Source organism: Uranotaenia lowii, chromosome 3 (genome assembly GCF_029784155.1).
Source record: "Uranotaenia lowii strain MFRU-FL chromosome 3, ASM2978415v1, whole genome shotgun sequence".
Lineage (NCBI taxonomy): Eukaryota > Metazoa > Arthropoda > Insecta > Diptera > Culicidae > Uranotaenia > Uranotaenia lowii.
In genome coordinates, this window is record NC_073693.1 from 146,528,299 (window position 1) to 146,546,957 (window position 18,659).

Consider the following 18,659-nt stretch of genomic DNA (forward strand, 5'->3'; position numbering starts at 1 on the left):
CTGTGTGCTGGAATGTGAATGGAAACAGGAAGCGCACTTTCGGAGGGTTTTCCCTTTTTCCGAGCGAATGAAACGGGGGAGAAATCGAAGTGAGATCAAAGAGAGAGAGAGAGAGAGAGAGAGAGAGAGAGAGAGCGCGGATGGTTTTCCACTTATGGTTGATTGGATGGAAGCCCCGTTTCCAGTTGAAGTTGGTCGTTTGGGGAGCAGTTGTTCAGTGAGTGTACACCGATAAAGGAATGCGGACCACGGATGCACAACGACGTTGCCGAGTCAGCAGCAGCAGAAGCAGAAATAGCAGCAAAGTGTCCCTTCAGCAGGAGGCAACCGATTTCGGTGCTGCGGTGGCCGCGGCGGAAGTGACTGTTGTTGGGTGTTGAGGTGACCGCCAGGAATTTCCTGCTAACTAACATCCAGGACCTTGCGGGATTTGTGGTGGCGATTGAATGAAAACTTTCCGTTTTCGGTTGATTTAGTTGTGCAGTGAACGCCTGGATATCTACTATCATCATCGGAGATTTTTTTCGGAAAGGGCTTTGAAGATTTTGAAATTTTATTTTACTTGTCTGACTTTCCCTGCCAGTTTAAACTAGTGAAGGTGTCGTTGGGAATGACCCGTGAAATTAAAAGCCTATAAGTCAAGTGTGGGAAGTGAGAAAAAAGGAACAATTGAACTGGAATGAGTTGAACGAGATGATTTTTTCGAGATTAAACTCCTTGTTAGAGTGATTGATTTGGAGGATCGCTTGAGCACAAGTGCTGGTTAGGATTAAACAAAAGTTAACGAATCAGATAGCCCGGAATAGTGTTCTGGAACAGGTTTTCTGGGATTTTTTCATCGTTCCAAGGAATGCTGGCTGGTGCCATAGATTCTTCCTGTTCTTCTTGCTGGTGACGATCACTGGTGGCCTCCACCCACACAACGGAAGGTGTATGTGTGTCGGTGCATGTGTGACTGACTGCTGGTCTCATTCATTGTTACTCTCTCCAGTACACTTTGTTACTCTCAGGTTCCTCGGTGTGTTTATAATAAATCCGTTGACGAAGAAGATAACTGTTAGTGGTGCTCTAGTGTGATGCTGTAAGTTTGATTTCCAGCCAGCCCAACAAATGTAGGCTATTCTCAGGCGCTCCACAGGGAAAGTCTTTGAGTTGTGTAATGTGTCTCTAATCGAGCGGTGTGCTCCGTGTAACGAATCGTTCCGGTAACTCACGGATGGAAAACAAAAGTGGAGCATTTGTTGAGCTGAGAGTACTGCTGTTGATTGGGGTGGTTGACAGAAGAATCGGCAGTTGTTCTAAAAGGTGCTGATACCCGGTGAGTGTTTATGGCGCTGGTCGCCCCGTTGGCGTTATTTTGATGAGTGATTTCGCCCGTTAAATCTCGCCAGCAGCCGTAGGTAGTTCACTCAAGTGAGAACCGAAAGAGGATACGGAGTGCACGAGAGCGCCCAGAGAGAGTGTGTTACAGGATTTTTCATAGCCTTGTGTGTTACGGTTCATAAAACGGAACCAGTTGGCGATATCCGTCTGGATCCTTCGCGAGAGCCCACGAGAGTGCTGCCCTCGACAGGGAAAACTCTCTCGGAAAGATGAGAGCGAGTGAAGTGGCGTTTTAATCAGTGACCCCGTAGTACGCATGAGTTGTGATATCGATTGATTGCGCACGCAAACCCTTTGCTCACCGCGCCATCTACAACAACTACTGCTGTGCTCCAGTGCTCTAATGCCGTTTGGGGCCATCATCGAGCAAGGCAGGGAACGACATCCTGCAGCGCGTAACCAAAACCGCGGATGAGCGAAAAGTTTGACGGACCGACATCGTCGTTACCATCCGCCATAGCCGTCCGAGAAGAATCCGGGTTCGCGTACGTTCCGAAGGAATCCTGCCCAACGGGGCCATTTCGGTCGTTTCGGTCGCTGTCGTCGTCCTCGTCATCTTCCTCCTCCGGTGGTGTCGTGGTTGTGTTGTGCGAAAAAGAAGCTGCTTCTTCCCGTATAACTGTGTGCGATCAAAATGGCCGCAAGTGTTCCACGACCAGTGCTAAGAAACAGTGTTACGACCGTCAACCTTTGCCGAAGACCGTGTTACGTTGCAGCAGTGCAGCGGTACCACTAAGAAGCATACGCAAGGACGTTAGAAAACTGAGATGATGGGGCCATGAGCCCGAGCCCCGAGGTCATCAAGAGTCGCAAGTGCGTCTCAAGCGGGCCTGCACCATGCTAGCGCCGCCGAACCCGAGGTCAATATGCGGCCAGGACCCGGGCTGGTCGTGATGGCGCTTGCGTTTATTTCGGGGGCTCGGCGAGGCACCAGTCAACAGAGCAGTGCCAGTCAAGACAACAAGTTGGGCAAATTTGAGGAAGACAATACGGAAGCACTATCACGGATAAATCCGTGGTTGTCAGCGTGCGATCTGGCGCAACCCAACTCAGCACCGGATCTCCAGGTACCCCAAACTTCTATCCCCACAAAGCTCCTCTCTGTGTTTCAGGTACCTCGTTTGAATGTTCCCTGTTTATTTTCATATTGGCTGAAACTTAGCTAAACAGCGGCACCCCTGAAATTCAATGTAAAAATTCAGTTTGCTGACGTCCATGGCAAACAAATAGCATTCTTAAATCATTGTCAGCTAAAAAATCCAACCGCTGAGGCAAAAACACACATCTCATTCATCAATTATATAATAATAAAATTCAGATCTTTCACGAATCTAAAAAAAAAAAACAAAAAATCCTGTGAGCATCCTTCGAAAGAGAGAGAGAGCTCCAAACTCCTGTGTTTGTGGACCCTTGTTTGATACCAGACGTTGGAAATGAGCGAACATGAGCGAATCCTTCATCCTCAATCCGTTTCCCCCACATTGGGACCAAGATCTAACCAAGAAGTATCTATAGCTAGAAAAGAAAAAAAATCGAAAACCAGTCATAAGTAGTAGATAGGGAACTCACATCACGCGCCTCGTCAGACAGATAACACCACACATTTTCCGACGACGTCGACGACGACGACAAACACACACCCAAATACAAATCGCCAGTCTCTAATCGGAAGCGAATAGAAGAAAAAAAAGCCCGTATAGCGCCTGAACAACGGGATCCCTGCTTCTGCCTGTTGTTGTTTTTGCTGCAGCCCCGAGATTACAACTAATAAGTAGGTGGATAAATCGTGTGATTTTTGCACACCAACACCATCAGCTTGCGCTTCTTTGCTTGCCTGTGCTTTCCGAAACCAATAATGGAGACGGTCAGTACTTTTATTTGCACTTAACACAGTGGTTGTCGAAGGACTGGAAAATTCCTTCGCTCCCCAGTTTTGCTACCCCCAAGCCAAGAAAAACGAACGAATAAACGGGAAATTCCTCAAACAAACAAAACCGGGTGAATCCAAGGCGCAGCACAACAAATGCAAATTCACTTCAATGAAAAATAAGGGAATAAATCTTCTCGAGAGCGGACACTTGAATGAAGATACTTTTTTCTTTCCATTCGATCCTCTCCACCCCATTTTTCCAATGCTCCCCGGAGCAAAAGCCCAGCAGTTCAGCAGAGATGGACCTGGACTGATGGAATCGTTCTATGGGTACACTTGAAAGTTTGTATGTGAACGATCTGCTTCACTTTAGTCATTTGCAGTCGTTCGACCAACCATAGCGGGTTCATGGTTTTGGAACCATTGACATGGAACATTTACTTCGACGAGATGCAAATGCAGTGGAAAGTATTCCTTCAATAAAAAAAAACTCTGAAGGATTTTTTATTCCAGCCATTCATTTCTTTTCTTTTGAGCTTGGCCTAATTTTAACTTTTTGTTGTATGACAAGCAGTCTTTTCTTTGTAATTGGAAAAAATCGAGCTTCTCGTCCCCTAACCAAAACTGTTTGAATTGTGGGAAAATTCAGTACTTATCTGAAGAAATAATATTCAAGTTGTTAAGAGGACAAGCTGAACTAAAAATCCAGTTTCGCAAGATAATTGGTAAAGATTGCTACAGGTAAAATAGGAACAAAAACAAATGCCTGTATTTTAGTTATTTAATATTGAATTCAAAATCGTTTTTCATACAAATGTAGCGTTTGTTTCATGCTTTTAAGAAAAAAATATGGATAATATTATCCGACACGGTTTCGAAGAATTTCTCAAATTTTTACTGTAACACGGTTCACTAAACTGCGCACACTTTCTTCGTCCATAGTTTTAGCTATCTTATTTCAGCTATCTTATTCATCTGATTGATGACAACCTGCTGCCTTGAGCCTGCTCTTCATGATTGCCTAGTATTTCTCAATAGGGCGATACTGGAGGTAGTTGGGTAGATTAAGGTTTTTCGGAACAAACTGGACCCCTCTCTCTGCATACCATTCTTGAACGACTTTGCTGTGATGACAGCTTGTCAAATCTGGCCAAAACATTACGGGATGATCATGAGATCGAATTAGTTACAAAATTCGTTTTTGAAGACACTCTTTTTAATATAGTTCCGACGTCATTGTCTTATTTGTGACGAAAACTTTGTTTTTTTTTGCCATAAAATTTCGTGCAAATTTGTCGGCAAAAACAAATTTAAAATGAGCTGGAACATCCCCCCGAGCTAATTTTAAGTAAAATTTTTGACCCGGCATTTACCCGAAGTCAGCCTTGGCATAGGTTTCAACGTCCATAAGGAAACACCCGTCAAACTTGGTCGGCACCTGGCCGTTTGACTTCCGAGCACGGATTTTGGTCACACTATTCTGTTTTACGGTCCGATTTGTCTGTTTGCTAGCTCGATATGACTTGATTCCTTCCCGGAGACAAATTCTCCTCACGGTTCTATGAGAAGCACCAAATTTTCAAGTCAAATCAAGGTCCGATAGATTGGAATTCCTCTTAATCGTCTTCATAAACTTACCACGCAGTTTCCGGTCGACAGTTCCACTCCGACGATTGGCTTTAGGCTTCCGAATCGTCGTCAATGTTTCCTTATTCCGTTAGATACGGTATTTCTGAGCAATTTCAGCTGCTTAGCAAGCCTAGATGCAGATGGATTTTCCAAATAACTGTGCACAATTTTTTCTCTTCTTTCGGCTTCCATGTTGATTGTTCAAATTCTTTATGAGGCAAGCTTTAATAAGAAGAACCAATTGCATCAATTGATAACATGATGGAAGGCACAGTAAACTGATGATCACTTTTTTAATTAATTTTAGAATATTTTGAAAGGGGTTACTTTTTTGTAGCACTGAAAAGTTTTAAGTGATCCTTGACAGCAGAATATTCAAACGACATTTGTGGCTAAAACTAAATGTTTGTTACAATTGGACTTTTGCTACACACACATACAAGAGGTCTGATGGGCACACATCGAGGTTCTTATATGCAAAAATAGAAAATATCAGTTAAAACGTTGTTTTTAACTTAAATGAATGCGTCTCTTCTATAAAAAAGGGCCAACAAGTATATTTAAAATCATTGGCTAACAAGAGGAAACAATTAAGTAAATATTTGATTGAGTAGCAATGCGGAAACAAGCAGAACAAAATGAAAAAATACCATTATGTTTGAAAGGCATATTTGACGGTTCCTTCAGATCTTTTGTTGAAGTATTCGGGTCTATCTTTTACAATTTTTAATCCGGTGGATGAAGCTAAGTGTTTTCGTTAGGGATTTATAAAGAAAATTTAGCAATGTTTCTTCTGCTTCCTCAGGAAACGGTCGTATCCTGTACAAAATCATTATTTTTTCAAAGAACCTCATCCGAAATCAGAAACAAAAATTGCAAACAAATAAACAAATGGCTTCTCAAAAATGTGCTGTATTTTGAAAAACTTTCGATAGTTTTCAGAAAATAATTCAAAAACTATCCTTTTTCTTTCTAATCGTATACATTTTGCATGAAGCTGTCACTTTAGTTTGCCCAACGGCTTACTAGTACTAATGCACTGTGCAAAAGCCCTATATCAGATTTCATGTTTAGGGGCAACTTTGATCACTAAAGTTTAGTTCTTTTAGAAATAGGACAGTTACGAATGCGTGTATTTCAAAAATCATTCGTTTGTTCAAATACTTTCTATTAAGAAAATGATGGTAATCGGCGCGGGATCATTAACTTATGATAATCCATGAAAAAATAAAAAAAAAACAATTTTTCGTTTTTTGTAAGAAAAATTTCTACTTTATTCTTGGTATCTTCTATCTGCCGGCGCACACTTTTTTAAGTTATGATATTGATCAGTTTTTCCAACTTTTACTTCGTCTTATCGGTATTCTAGGTGACTGCATCCTTTTCCTTCAATTTCTGCTACTTTTTAGTTCAATACTTCTATTTTGAAAGAAACTGAGGGCAATTTGGGGGATACAGCTGTTTCGAAATTTACAAAACTTGACTATTTTTGAGTCACTTGAAAGTGTTTATAATGGATTTCTGCTGGTAAAACTAAACAAAACCGAAGTAAATCCATCATGAGATGAATATAGTATAATTGATTAGTACAGATGGTAGGTTGCGAAAAGTATACACAAGATTACTCTTTTTGGGCTTTTAAAAACAGAAAAAAAAAACAAAGTTTTCGTTTTTAAAATTGCTATTTTTTTCCACAGGAGCAGAATTTTGGCCAATCTTTATATTTTCTCGAAACAACCAGCAAATATATACTTTAATATACTAGAGAAATCATCTGTCTCATAGCTTCGGTACCGGCTATACAGCTTACGTGCTCTGGAACTAGCAAAAATTTGTTGTTTGAGGTTAGGTTTGCTTGACTCATAACGAGGCAGCACTTTCAGCTTATCGAAGAAAAAAATTGCTGGACATTTCAGCGATCTACACTTCGTTTTTTGCTTATTAAAAACCAAAAATTCTGATATGACATTTGACTTCCCTAATGACGCTTAACCGTAGTTGTCGATCATGTGTTCCAACAAAATTCTTGATTTGAACTGTGTTGACATTTTTGATAGTGTTTGCATACTTTTCCACCACTTACACACGGTAATTCTTTGAATAATCAACGCTTTTTTCAGTTATTAGCTTGAAAATGATGGTTTTTAACGAAACTGTGCAAAACAATATTTTTCTTTTTCTCTTGCATCGTTTATATCTCAAAAACCCGTGAATTAAATTTTTTTTAAAAAATAGGTCAGTTAGTACTTTTTACAAGCAACAAGTAGCTGTCCAAATCTTGAATGTACGATTAAACGTAAAAGAGTTATCAGCAAAAGAAAGTGTATTTCTAAAAGAACTAAGCTTTATGATTTTAACATATCTCCACAGAGAACAGACGTACAAGCTCGAACAAAAAATCTTCAAAAAAGTGTGTAAAATTTCAAATGCTGACATCCAAAAAATACGTTAAAAATTTACTTCAAACAGTGCCATCTATTGCGCCGTTCAAAAGTTACTAAGCAAATTTTCAAGTGCCCAGTTTTCGAAAAGGCTTAATCGTACAATAACTCATTAAACTAATGCCGCTCTAAAATAGACGGGTTCAATTTATTGCTAGGTAATTGCAATAAGAGTTACCTTTGGCTGGACAGAATTTCACTTCCTTTATTTTTCCACTACTGAGGCAGTCAAAATAACTAACAGTTTTGGAATAAATTTTTGCTCTTCTTGGACGGTTAGCGTCAGAGGACGAATCGGCTGTATTCAGTTATTTAGGAACATTCTTGACAATCAGTCTGAACCACTAGAACTGATTCTAGACATCTCAAAGCGGGTTACTTTCAAGTATCGCTTTTGCATCCCATTGTACAAAATTTAGCATTTGCTTGAAGAAAATAGCGATTAACGTTTAAGATATTTTTCCATTATGCAACGTGATGAAGGTGTCACGAAACTTCAACAGCGATTTCCTAAAAACATGACAAACAATTCATACGACCTGTTCAAAACTGACCAAAATTTTGTTTTTTCTCTCAGTTTGGTTTTGACAGTTCTCTTTGGTGTGTTTGGAGACATCTGGTGGCCCAGCCAAAAAACAAAAGTCGATTAAAAACGGTCGTTGGAAATTTTACACAAGTTCCGTAGGCTAGCTTGTACGTCTGTTCTCTGTGATATCTCCACTCTCCACATCATCAAAATTATTGGTTTGATGCCAATTAGCACTGAAGGCTTCAATAAAAAAGTAATTTTTTGTTTGGACTCAATTAAGTTTTTCGACGTATTCTTTCAAAAACAAATATACTCAAAAGATGGACAATGTTGCTGCATCCATTAAGAGGCAAAAATTATAAACATTTCTCAATATTTTTTGGTCTGAAAAACACATGAAATTTTACCTTTCTTTAATTAGGTTCACCACTGTTCCCATGTTCTTTTTTTTTCTTCAAACTTAACCATTTGATAGAGTTTTTAGCTGTTTTTTTTTCTATACATGGTTTAATAAAGAAATTGTCCTTTTTTTATATCCAAAAATTATCACAAAATGACCATAAAAATAACACTAAAACTATACGTATAAAAAGGAAAAAAAAACTATCACATAACACAACCCATTTGCTTCTAAATGCTATCATTTTATCAGTAGAATTGTTCCGCTCAATCTCCTCCTTGCCCCATTAGACCGCTGCAAGCTTTGTAAGGAAATTTTAAATTCTTAAATTTTTAAACCTCCCATAACTTTTTTTGATTATTTTTGCTGCCAGAAAAAGTCATAACATTTTCCATCCATCCATTCCTGAATAAGCGCAATGAGTTTTAATTATGTATGGAAATTTGCATGGGAATATGACATTTTTCATTGAAAAATCGCCAGAGATGTTCTGAAAGTTCAAAAAATTATATCTTTGGATGAAAAATGTTCCAAGATTCTTGCAGTACATTTCATGTGAATAAAGCACAAACCTAAATTGTATCCCAATTGTATGTTTTATAAAATTTATATAAATGTTGTATAAAATTTTTGTTTTCAAAATTTATTTTTTTTAATTTGATCGTTTTTGACTGCTTATTTGAAAGCTGTGTAGCAGTAGGATAGAAAAAGAAATCTCAAAAAACTGCTTTACATTGCTAGAAAATTTAAAGATTTATATAGCCATTGCAAAAACATTTCATTCAATTATTAACACCTCTAGCAAGCAAAGTCTGCCATTTTTGAATATTTTTCAATGGATTCAGATTTTTTTCTTTTGAAATGGTTATAACTATTTCCATAAAATTCTTAGCTGCTTGCCATGTTAGCAAAAAAATAAGCTTAAGAATAGTCAAAATTAAAAATCAAAGACCGACTTCATTTCAAGCTTATTTGAATTTTCTGGATGTTTCAATGTGCAAAAATTTGCTCTTCCATAAAAATTTCCATACAAAATTGAAACGCGTTACGCTTGCTCAAGAATCAACCAAATCATTTCAAATTTTACACTGATGCTTGGTGACCCAAAAGGCATCGAAAAAACATATTGGACATTCAAAAATCGTCAGAGATGTACGGCAAGTTTAAAAAACTAATGTTTTGATTTTTTTTAAATATTTTTTGGTAATTGCAATATATTTCATATGAACAAAAACCAAACCTAACATGAATCCTTGAAATAATATTCGATGTCATACAAAAAAAAATACAAAAAAAAAGTTTGTGTATTTGATTGCTGATTGGAAAGCTGTTTATCCATAGGATGAAAATGAAAAAAATCCCAAATTAACTGCTTTGCATAGCCAAATGTCATGAAATAATTGAATGGTCCAGCAAGCAAAGCCTGCAATTTAACAGAACTTTTCAATGGATTCCGTTTTTTTTTTAATTTTGAAATAGTTATAACTTTTTAAATGAAATACTTTGCTTCTCCTCATGTTGGCAAAAAAGGTTAAGGCCAAAGCAAAAGATAAAAGATTCATTGAATTTTTTGGCCATATAACTTTCCATTTCACAGTTTATAAGTGTCAGACAAAAAAATTCTAAAAGTTTGTTTATAACCCTATATTTGTTGCATACTTTTAGGCGCAATTTTGTAGCTTGTTGATAAACGCACTTTAATGAGCCATTTACATAAGGAAACTATTGGATAAACATTAGTGATTCGAAAAATATTTATAACTAGCTGACCCGGTGTGCTTTGCTACACCTTCCAAATCATATGATATTTTCAAAAATTATTAAAAATTTTATTATTTTATTGGCATTATCTATATATATAAAAAGCAATTATCTGTATGTTTGTTTGTCCTCTATAGACTCAGCCGTCTTAAGAGCTAGAGATCTGAAATTTGGCATGGATTATCATTAGGACCAGGAATGATGAAAAATGTTATAGATTTTTGGATGACCCCTTCCGAAGGGGGTCGTCCATACAAGACAAATATTGTTTTGGCGTTATTGACGTTATTTTCCGTCGGATTGTGATGAAAAGTTGCACATGAGTGTTTTGAGAGACGAACAATCGATTACAGTTATCATACTTAGGGTCAGGGGTCGGCAAAAGGGGTCGTCCATATCCACTGATTATTGTTTTTGCGATATTGGCTTTATTTTACATTGGTTTGTGATGAACATTTGCACATGAGTGTTTTGAGAGACGAGCAATCGATTACAGTTATCAAATTAAGGGTCAGGATTCGGCCAAAGGGGTCGTCCATATTCACTGATTAATGTTTTTGCGATATTGGCGTTATTATAGATCGTATTGTGATGAAAATTTGCGCATGAGTGTTTTGAGGGACGAGCAATCGATTTCAAGTTTCGAATTGCGGATCAGAAGTCGGCTGAAGGAGTCGTCCATACCCAACTTTAATGTTTTTGCGATTTTGACGTTATTCTACATTGGATTGAGATGAAAATCTCCGCATAGGAGTTTTGAGGGACGCTATTTTGCTTTCAGGTTTCAAATCTTGACTCAGGGGTCGGCAAAAGGGGTTATTATCTGTTCACTGTTTTTACGATATTTTCTCGATTGAGCATAGAATTGTAATGAAAATTGACACATGGGAGTTTAACAGAAAAGATAATTGATTTCAGGTGTCAAGTTTTGAATCGTGGTCAAAAAAAGGCCGTCCATGTTAATTGCTCACTGTTTTCGCGATATTGTCGTGATCATGCATCGGATTGAGATGAAAATGTTCAGATGAGGGTTAAAAACTATGAGCAATTGACTCCAGGTAGCATGTTCCGTGTCAAGAGTCGGCGAAAGGGGCGTCTATATTCACTGATTCACTGTTTTCAAGTTCCTGACGTTATTTTACATACAATTTGAAAAGAAAAAAATGGCACAAGGGAGTTTTGAGGAACGTAAAATTGGTTTCGATTATCGAATTTCGGGCCATGGGAAAGAAAAAGAGGGTTTCATTGAAAGTTCAGTGTTTTGTGCAATATTTTTTTTAATTGATACCAACTTAAGTGTGAAGGTCAAGCAAAAGAGTCGTGCACATAAACAAATAGCACATGTTTCTGTCATAATGTCTAGATTTTGCAACCGATCGAGAAGAAATTACTCTCACATAAATTTTAATAAAAAGCCAATCAACCGTTTAATTTGAATTTCAAGCAATATTAATAGTAGCGATTTTAAACACTGTTGATTTTTTTACTCAAAATTGTCGAAAGAATGTTTCGAATTCATTTTCTAAACTCATTTTGACGTACCAATGATTTAAAGTGAAACGAAGTTCGTACGGGATCAGCTAGTTAAAAATAAAACTATAACATAATTCATAAGAACCGCTATAAAACGAATTGCAACACAAAGATAACTTAAACTAATATTCTGAATCTTGCTCTTTAAATTTGTGTTAAAGATTTGATAATTTTGATCAGTCTGGAGGGTCTCAAATTAATCGTACGCAAATTATAAAATAGGGTTGTTTTGCTTGATATGCTCTGGATTTATGCTAAACTGATAAAAGAGCCCCCTTGTTTTTCCCTTCATCCCTTGCTGAATGGAGGTCGTGATCTTTAATAATTATACCCATTTTTTTTGTTCCCAATCATACCAAAATGATTTTCCATGTTAAGTTTGGTCTATTTCTCGGATATTGTAAAAAAAAAGTTAAATGTAAGCCTCCTCTTCTCTTCCTAAACATACAATTTTATCACCCTTCTGCAAGAAAGGTATTGACTCACATAGAAAAAGTATTTTCGTACTCAAATACTTTTTGATGCCAAATTTGGTTTCATTTTCTCGATTAATTCTCGGGTAATGCAAAAAAAAATTGATTGAAACCCCCCCTTCCCCTTTTATGTCTTTCCACTGAAAAAATGTGGGGCTTCAAATTATAATAGAAACATTTTCGTATCCAAATACCCTCACATGCCAAATATAGTTCCATTTGCTCGATCAGCTCTCCAGTTATACTGAAAATTGTAAGGGAGACCTCTCCTCCCCCTTTTCATTCACCTCTTTGAAGGAGTGAGGGATACCAAATATTCACAGAAACATTTCTCGTACCCAAATATCGATCCATGCCAAATTTGCTGTTGTAGTTCTTGAGTCATACAGTAAAAATTGAATTAAGTTCCCCTCCCTCTTTCCTTTCTCCCCGCTGGAAGAAGGAAGGGGTCTCAAACAATCATTAGAACATGTCACGTTCCCAAATACCCGCCCATGCCAAGATTGGTTCCATTTGTTTAATTAGTTTTTGAGTTATGTAAAAATATATAAAATAGCCCCCCCCTTCAAATCTCCCTACTGGAAAGCGGGAGGGGTCTCAAATAATCATAGAAATATTTTTCGTATCCAAATACCCTCCCATGAAAAAATTGATTCCATTTGCTTTATTAGTTTTTGAATTGTGTAAAAAAAATTGAGAGGACCCCTCCCCCTTTCCAATGGAAAGAAATCATCGAAATGTTTTTCGTATCCAAATACCTCCTCATACCAAATTTGGTTCCAATATCTTGAATAGTTTTCGAGTTATATAAAAATTGTAAGGTAGCCCCCCACCCCCTTACTATCACCCTACTGAGAGGAGAGAGGGGTACCTAATATTCATTGAAATATTCTCCGTTCCCAAATACCACCCCATGCCAAATTTGATACCATTTGCTTGATTGGTTTTCGAGTTATGCAAAAAATTGTCTTTTGTTTGGGAGGCCCCTTCCCCCCCTTACTGTTAGGGGGAGGGATCCCAAACCATAATAGGAACCTTCCCCGGCCTCCAATACCTCCACCTGCCAAGTTTCACGCAAATCGGTTCAGTAGTTTCCGAGTCTATAGGGAACAGACAGACAGACAGACAGACAGACAGACAGACAGACAGACAGACAGACAGACAGACAGACAGACAGACAGAAATCCATTTTTATATATATAGATTTCGTGCTTAGCAATGATCAAATCCATTCAGAAGAAAAATATATTTAAGTAAATTTTTATGTCACTTTTGTCGAACATTTGTACTTTTGGATCTTGTTGACCAATCCAGTATGAGTGCAATTGAGAAAAAAAAAATTGAGTAAATTCGTTGAAATGACAAAAACACAGCATAAAACAAAAATCATAAGCTTCGCTCTGCAATGATTGGCAAATCACCCTAATTTTAATCGAAATCATGTTCGAAGTACTCTCCACTGTAAATCAAGCTTGCAGACATGGCACATCAATTTATGCAGTGTTTACAAACACACATACATACATACTGATTTTTCTGAGCTGTGATTGAACTCTCATGTGATATTACGCAATGCACAAAGGTGTCTACTATTAAGTCCTGAAAACAAAAACAAATTATTTGTAAATAGCTTTCTCCAACTTTTATCTCGACTTACCTCATTTTACGGTTATAAATATCAAAAATAATCAAGATGAACTAGCTTTCCTGTTTTCATGCATATTAAACATTTTCATAACCTGTGAAAACAGCAGATAAATATCTGGTTACAGCTCAATCGAATCGATATGGCTGCGATATCAGAATCAAACTGAAAAAAAATCGAGAGGCTATGTTTGACATTGATTATTTTTTCGCATTTTACGTCCCTGCCGGAACCGGAATCGTACCCTTCATAAAATACATAACCCACACAAGATAAAGTATCTATGTTAATAGCCCTTGGCGGTGAAATTATGGAGCTTCAACTCGTTCTCAAAATTCTCTTCGTAGGACTGTATTTTTTTTGCCTTCATTCTTTTCTGAAGAGGCTCGTCCAGCCAGAGCATTCCCGGGGCCATCATCGAGGACCAGCCGGTAGAGTCCACTTTGCATCGGTAACTTTCCATTTTGCCATTCCCATTCCCCCAAAAAAATGGACTGGCCAATGTTCCACTTTTTGCTGTTATGTGCCCTGTGTGTGATGCTTCGTAAGAAATGAGAGGACCGGCCAAGATGTTGGTCAATATTAAACTTTCTTCCTACTAACATGCCTAGAGATGGCTACGCTCAGCTCAAGTTTTGCCTTTCGGTCAAACCACTATAATAACTTTGGACCACACACATGTGTGCCCGCAGGACATGCCCGCAATACGGAAAACTATAACCGAACTAGCAATCTAGGTTTTCTGGAAAATTTAGCTGGAGGGGAAAACAGGTCAGATCTTCTTTTTTTTTGTTGCTCCTTTTATGGTGGTGCACAGCCTTGTATCTACACTTTCTGGAATGGTGAATTGCGTTGTTCGATCTTTTTCTGTTGCTCCAAGGAAGGAAGCAACAGAAAAATGGAAAGAAACGAAAACGATTGATTTGGCTTTACTTAGTTTTGCCCCGAACAGACTACAGGCAGCTCGATTGATGGGTGTGGGTGGACGGATAGCTTCAGTGACAGTATCCTAGAAGGGTAGAGGAGTGAGGTTTTCCACCCGGCAGAAGGTAGCCATGGCAATGCTCTCTTTCCAATCCGAGAGTCGGGGAAAATTGCGGCAGCCAACAACGTGCCATCAGTCAACCATCTATCGTTCAAATGTCTTCGAAGGTAGAGTAGAGGCAATAACGAACAACCAAGTCGAGCCGACATCTGGATGGGCAGGTTTGAGATTAGGTTTTAGGAATTCTGCCGAGCTGCCGTGTCCCTAGTTTGGCGTTTCCTGGCGGCGGTGTACAACTCAATTAATTAACTCGAGGACTGAGACTGAGCGAAACTGTCACTTTAATTGCACGCAGCGAAATTCATAGCAACGTAGTCACTGTGGCTCATGGTTTTGAGACACTGCTACCGGGCTGGCAGCAAAAATTGAAGAACCGAAAATAATTCCAGAGAACAGCCAATTTCAAACATTCGTCGAATCAATATTGACAATCATCGACATGACTCATAATAAACGATCTAAAATCAAACTTCGTGTTTTTGTCAAAATCTGGGCAGTTGGTTTTAAAAGTTTTAACCAAAAATCCAGGAAAAACCCGAACAAACTTTGGCAAAAACCCAGTAAATTATATTTGAAAATAAAACCTTCTAACTTATATTTTTTTTATCGATCAGTTGATCTTGAATTGTTATGCAGGATTCCAAAAAAATCGTTCAATAATATTGTTATAATACTTTTTTTTAAATTCTATTTTGAGACGCTAGAATAAAAAATTTATATAAATTTATTTTTGTTCTTCGTTGGTTTTGGAAAATTATGAGAAAAAATCAGGGGCATCATCCGGGATTTTTTTTCTAACGAAATCTAGGCAACCAGGATGGGCCAGACTTTACTCAATTTTGTTTCAAATATTCGGACAAGTCCGGCTGAAACCGAGCAATCTGACAGGCTCAATTCAGATCCCTATAATGTGCCAAAATTGATTAAATTATTTTAAAAAGAGAGTCTTGAATACTGAAACCGAATACCAAAACGAAATGTTATTCTTCTACTCTTCTAAAATGAGAGCTTTCTCATCAAATTATTATTGGAATACTAAGAAGATAAGGTTCTCTGAAATGATTTTTTTTAAACTGGATCTGAAATTGTTTTTTTCCATAATGGTTTTGAAATTGATGGTTTGAGAACATGGTTTTATTTTTCTTTCTACCCTGCAATGTGGGAAGGGTATACGAACTGTTATAACACCATTTTTTGTATTCAACATCAACATCAAACATCAAATTTTACCTATGGCTCCAATTGCTTGATTAATTTTCGAGCTATACTTACTTTCTTTCTTCCCGTTTCTCCTCTGGAAGAAGGAATGGTCTTGAATCTTAAAAAAAAACCTCTCATGTAAAATATGAAGAGTTTTAAAAACTATACCACATAACCTGTCTCATTCCGGCTCTGAACTGTGTGAAATTTGTCCTTTAAAAAATAGAAGCATTTTTCGTACTCGAATACTATTTCTTTCAAATTTGATTCCATTTTTTAGATAAGTTATCAAGTTATACACAAATTGTGCGGAGCCCTTTTTCCTTTCTCTTATCCCCCACTGGAAGGTGAAAAGGGTTGTTTTAATAACCATAGAATTATTTCTCGTATCCTGATACTGCCCCTGTAAAATTTGGTTAAACTTATTTGATGAGCTCTTGAATTTTTCAAACATTCGTATGACACTTCTCTTCTTTTTCCAATCCCGTAAGGGGACCTAATTATCTTAGAAATATTTCTTGTATTGAAATACTTTTTTTTCCAATTTTTTACCACCAGCTAGATTAGCACTCGAGTTCTTGAAAAAAATTGCAAATGAGCTACCCTGCCCTTTCCTATCGAATCAAGGAAAGATGGGAGAAGCCTTAAACAATCATAGAAAAAAATGTATTCTTTCTGCTTTATTATTTGAATAATAAGTTCTCGAGTGATCCAGAAATATTTTATGACAACATTCCTCCTTCTTCCCCTTTTCCCGTTTTGGAGAGAGGGAATGGTGTCGAAACAAAAAAAAACAATTCTCGTATTCGAATATACTTCCATGATAAATTTGGTTTTTTATTCGATAAGATCTCGAGTAATGCATGAAAGGGAGATCCCTACCCCCTTCTTATCCCCCAGTGGAAAAACAGTTGGGTCACAAACATCGTAGAAACTTGACTTGTAGCCTTATACCTTCCTATGTGAAATTAGGATTAATTAGCATGATTGGTTATCAAATAATCTATATATCTTCTATATATATAAAAAGCAATTATCTGTATGTTTGTTTGTTTGTTTGTTTGTTTGTTTGTCCTCTATAGACTCAGCCGTCTTTAGAGCTAGAGGTCTGAAATTTGGCATGGATACTCATTAGGTCCAGGAAGGATGAAAAATGTTTTCAGATTTTTGGATGACCCCTTCTGAAGGGGGTCGTCCATACAACACAAATATGGTTTTCGCGATATTGACGTTATTTTTTGTCGGATCGTGTTGAAAATTTGCACATGAGTATTTTGAAAGACGAGAAATCGATTGCAGTTATCAAATTTAGGGTCAGGGGTCGGCCAAAGGGGTCGTCCATATCAACTGATGAATGTTTTTGCGATATTGGCGTTATTATACACCAGATTGTGATGAAAATTTGCACAAGAGAGTTTTGAGAGACGAACAATCGATTACAGTTATCAAATTTAGGGTCAGGGGTCGGCCAAAGGGGTCGTCCATATTCACTGATTAATGTTTTTGCGATATTGGCGTTATTGTACATTGGATTGTGATGAAAATTTGCACATGAGTGTTTTGAGAGACGAGCAATCGATTACAGTTATCAAATTTAGGGTCAGGGGTCGGCAAAAGGGGTCGTCCATATTCACTGATTTATGTTTTTGCGATATAGGCTTTATTTTACATTGGATTGTGATGAAAGTTTGCACATGAGTGTTTTGAGAGACGAACAATCGATTACAGTTATCACATTTAGGGTCAAAGGTTGGCCAAAGGGGTCGTCCATATTCACTGATTAATGTTTTTGCGATATTGGCGTTATTGTACATCGGATTGTGATGAAAATTTGCACATGAGTGTTTTGAGAGACGAGCAATCGATTACAGTTATCAAATTTAGGGTCAGGGGTCGGCAAAAGGGGTCGTCCATATTCACTGATTTATGTTTTTGCGATATTGGCTTTATTTTACATTGGATTGTGATGAAAGTTTGCACATGAGTGTTTTGAGAGACGAACAATCGATTACAGTTATCAAATTTAGGGTCAGGGGTCGGCCAAAGGGGTCGTCCATATTCACTGATTAATGTTTTTGCGATTTTGACGTTATTCTACATTGGATTGAGATAAAAATTTCCGCATAGGAGTTTTAAGGGACGCTCTTTTGCTTTCTGGTTTCAAATCTTGACTCAGGGGTCGGCAAAAGGGGTTATTATCTGTTCACTGTTTTTACGATATTCTCTTGATTGAGCATAGAATTGTAATGAAAATTGACACATGGGAGTTTAACAGAAAAGATAATTAATTTCAGGTGTCAAGTTTTGAATCGTGGTCAAAAAAAAAAAAGGCCGTCCATGTCAGTTGCTCACTGTTTTCGCGATATTGTCGTGATCATGCATCGGATTGAGATGAAAATGTTCAGATGAGGGTTATAAACTATGAGCAATTGACTCCAGGTAGCATGTTCCGTGTCAAGGGTCGGCGAAAAGGGCGTCTATATTCACTGTTCACTGTTTTCAAGTTCCTGACGTTATTTTACACATAATTTGAAAAGAAACAATGGCACAAGGGAGTTTTGAGGAACGTAAAGTTGGTTTCAATTATCGAATTTCGGGCCATGGGACAGAAAAAGAGGGTTTCATTGAAAGTTCAGTGTTTTGTGCAATAATTTTATTGGAGGCAGTTAATTGATACCAATTTAAGTGTGAAGGTCGAGCTAAAGAGTCGTGCACATAAATAAATAGTACATGTTTCTGCCATAATGTCT

The 18,659-nt window shown here is 37.6% G+C and overlaps 1 protein-coding gene across 1 annotated transcript in view; it reads left to right on the forward strand.

Annotated features, from left to right (window-relative positions):
- Nucleotides 1–224: 224 nt before the first annotated feature.
- Nucleotides 225–18,659, forward strand: part of LOC129751214 (uncharacterized) — a 222,035-nt gene continuing 203,600 nt past the window's right edge. The window contains exon 1 of the mRNA XM_055746587.1: nucleotides 225–2,450. Coding sequence (XP_055602562.1) covers nucleotides 2,250–2,450 — 201 coding nt within the window. The 5' untranslated portion in view covers nucleotides 225–2,249. The remainder of the gene's footprint in view (nucleotides 2,451–18,659) is intronic.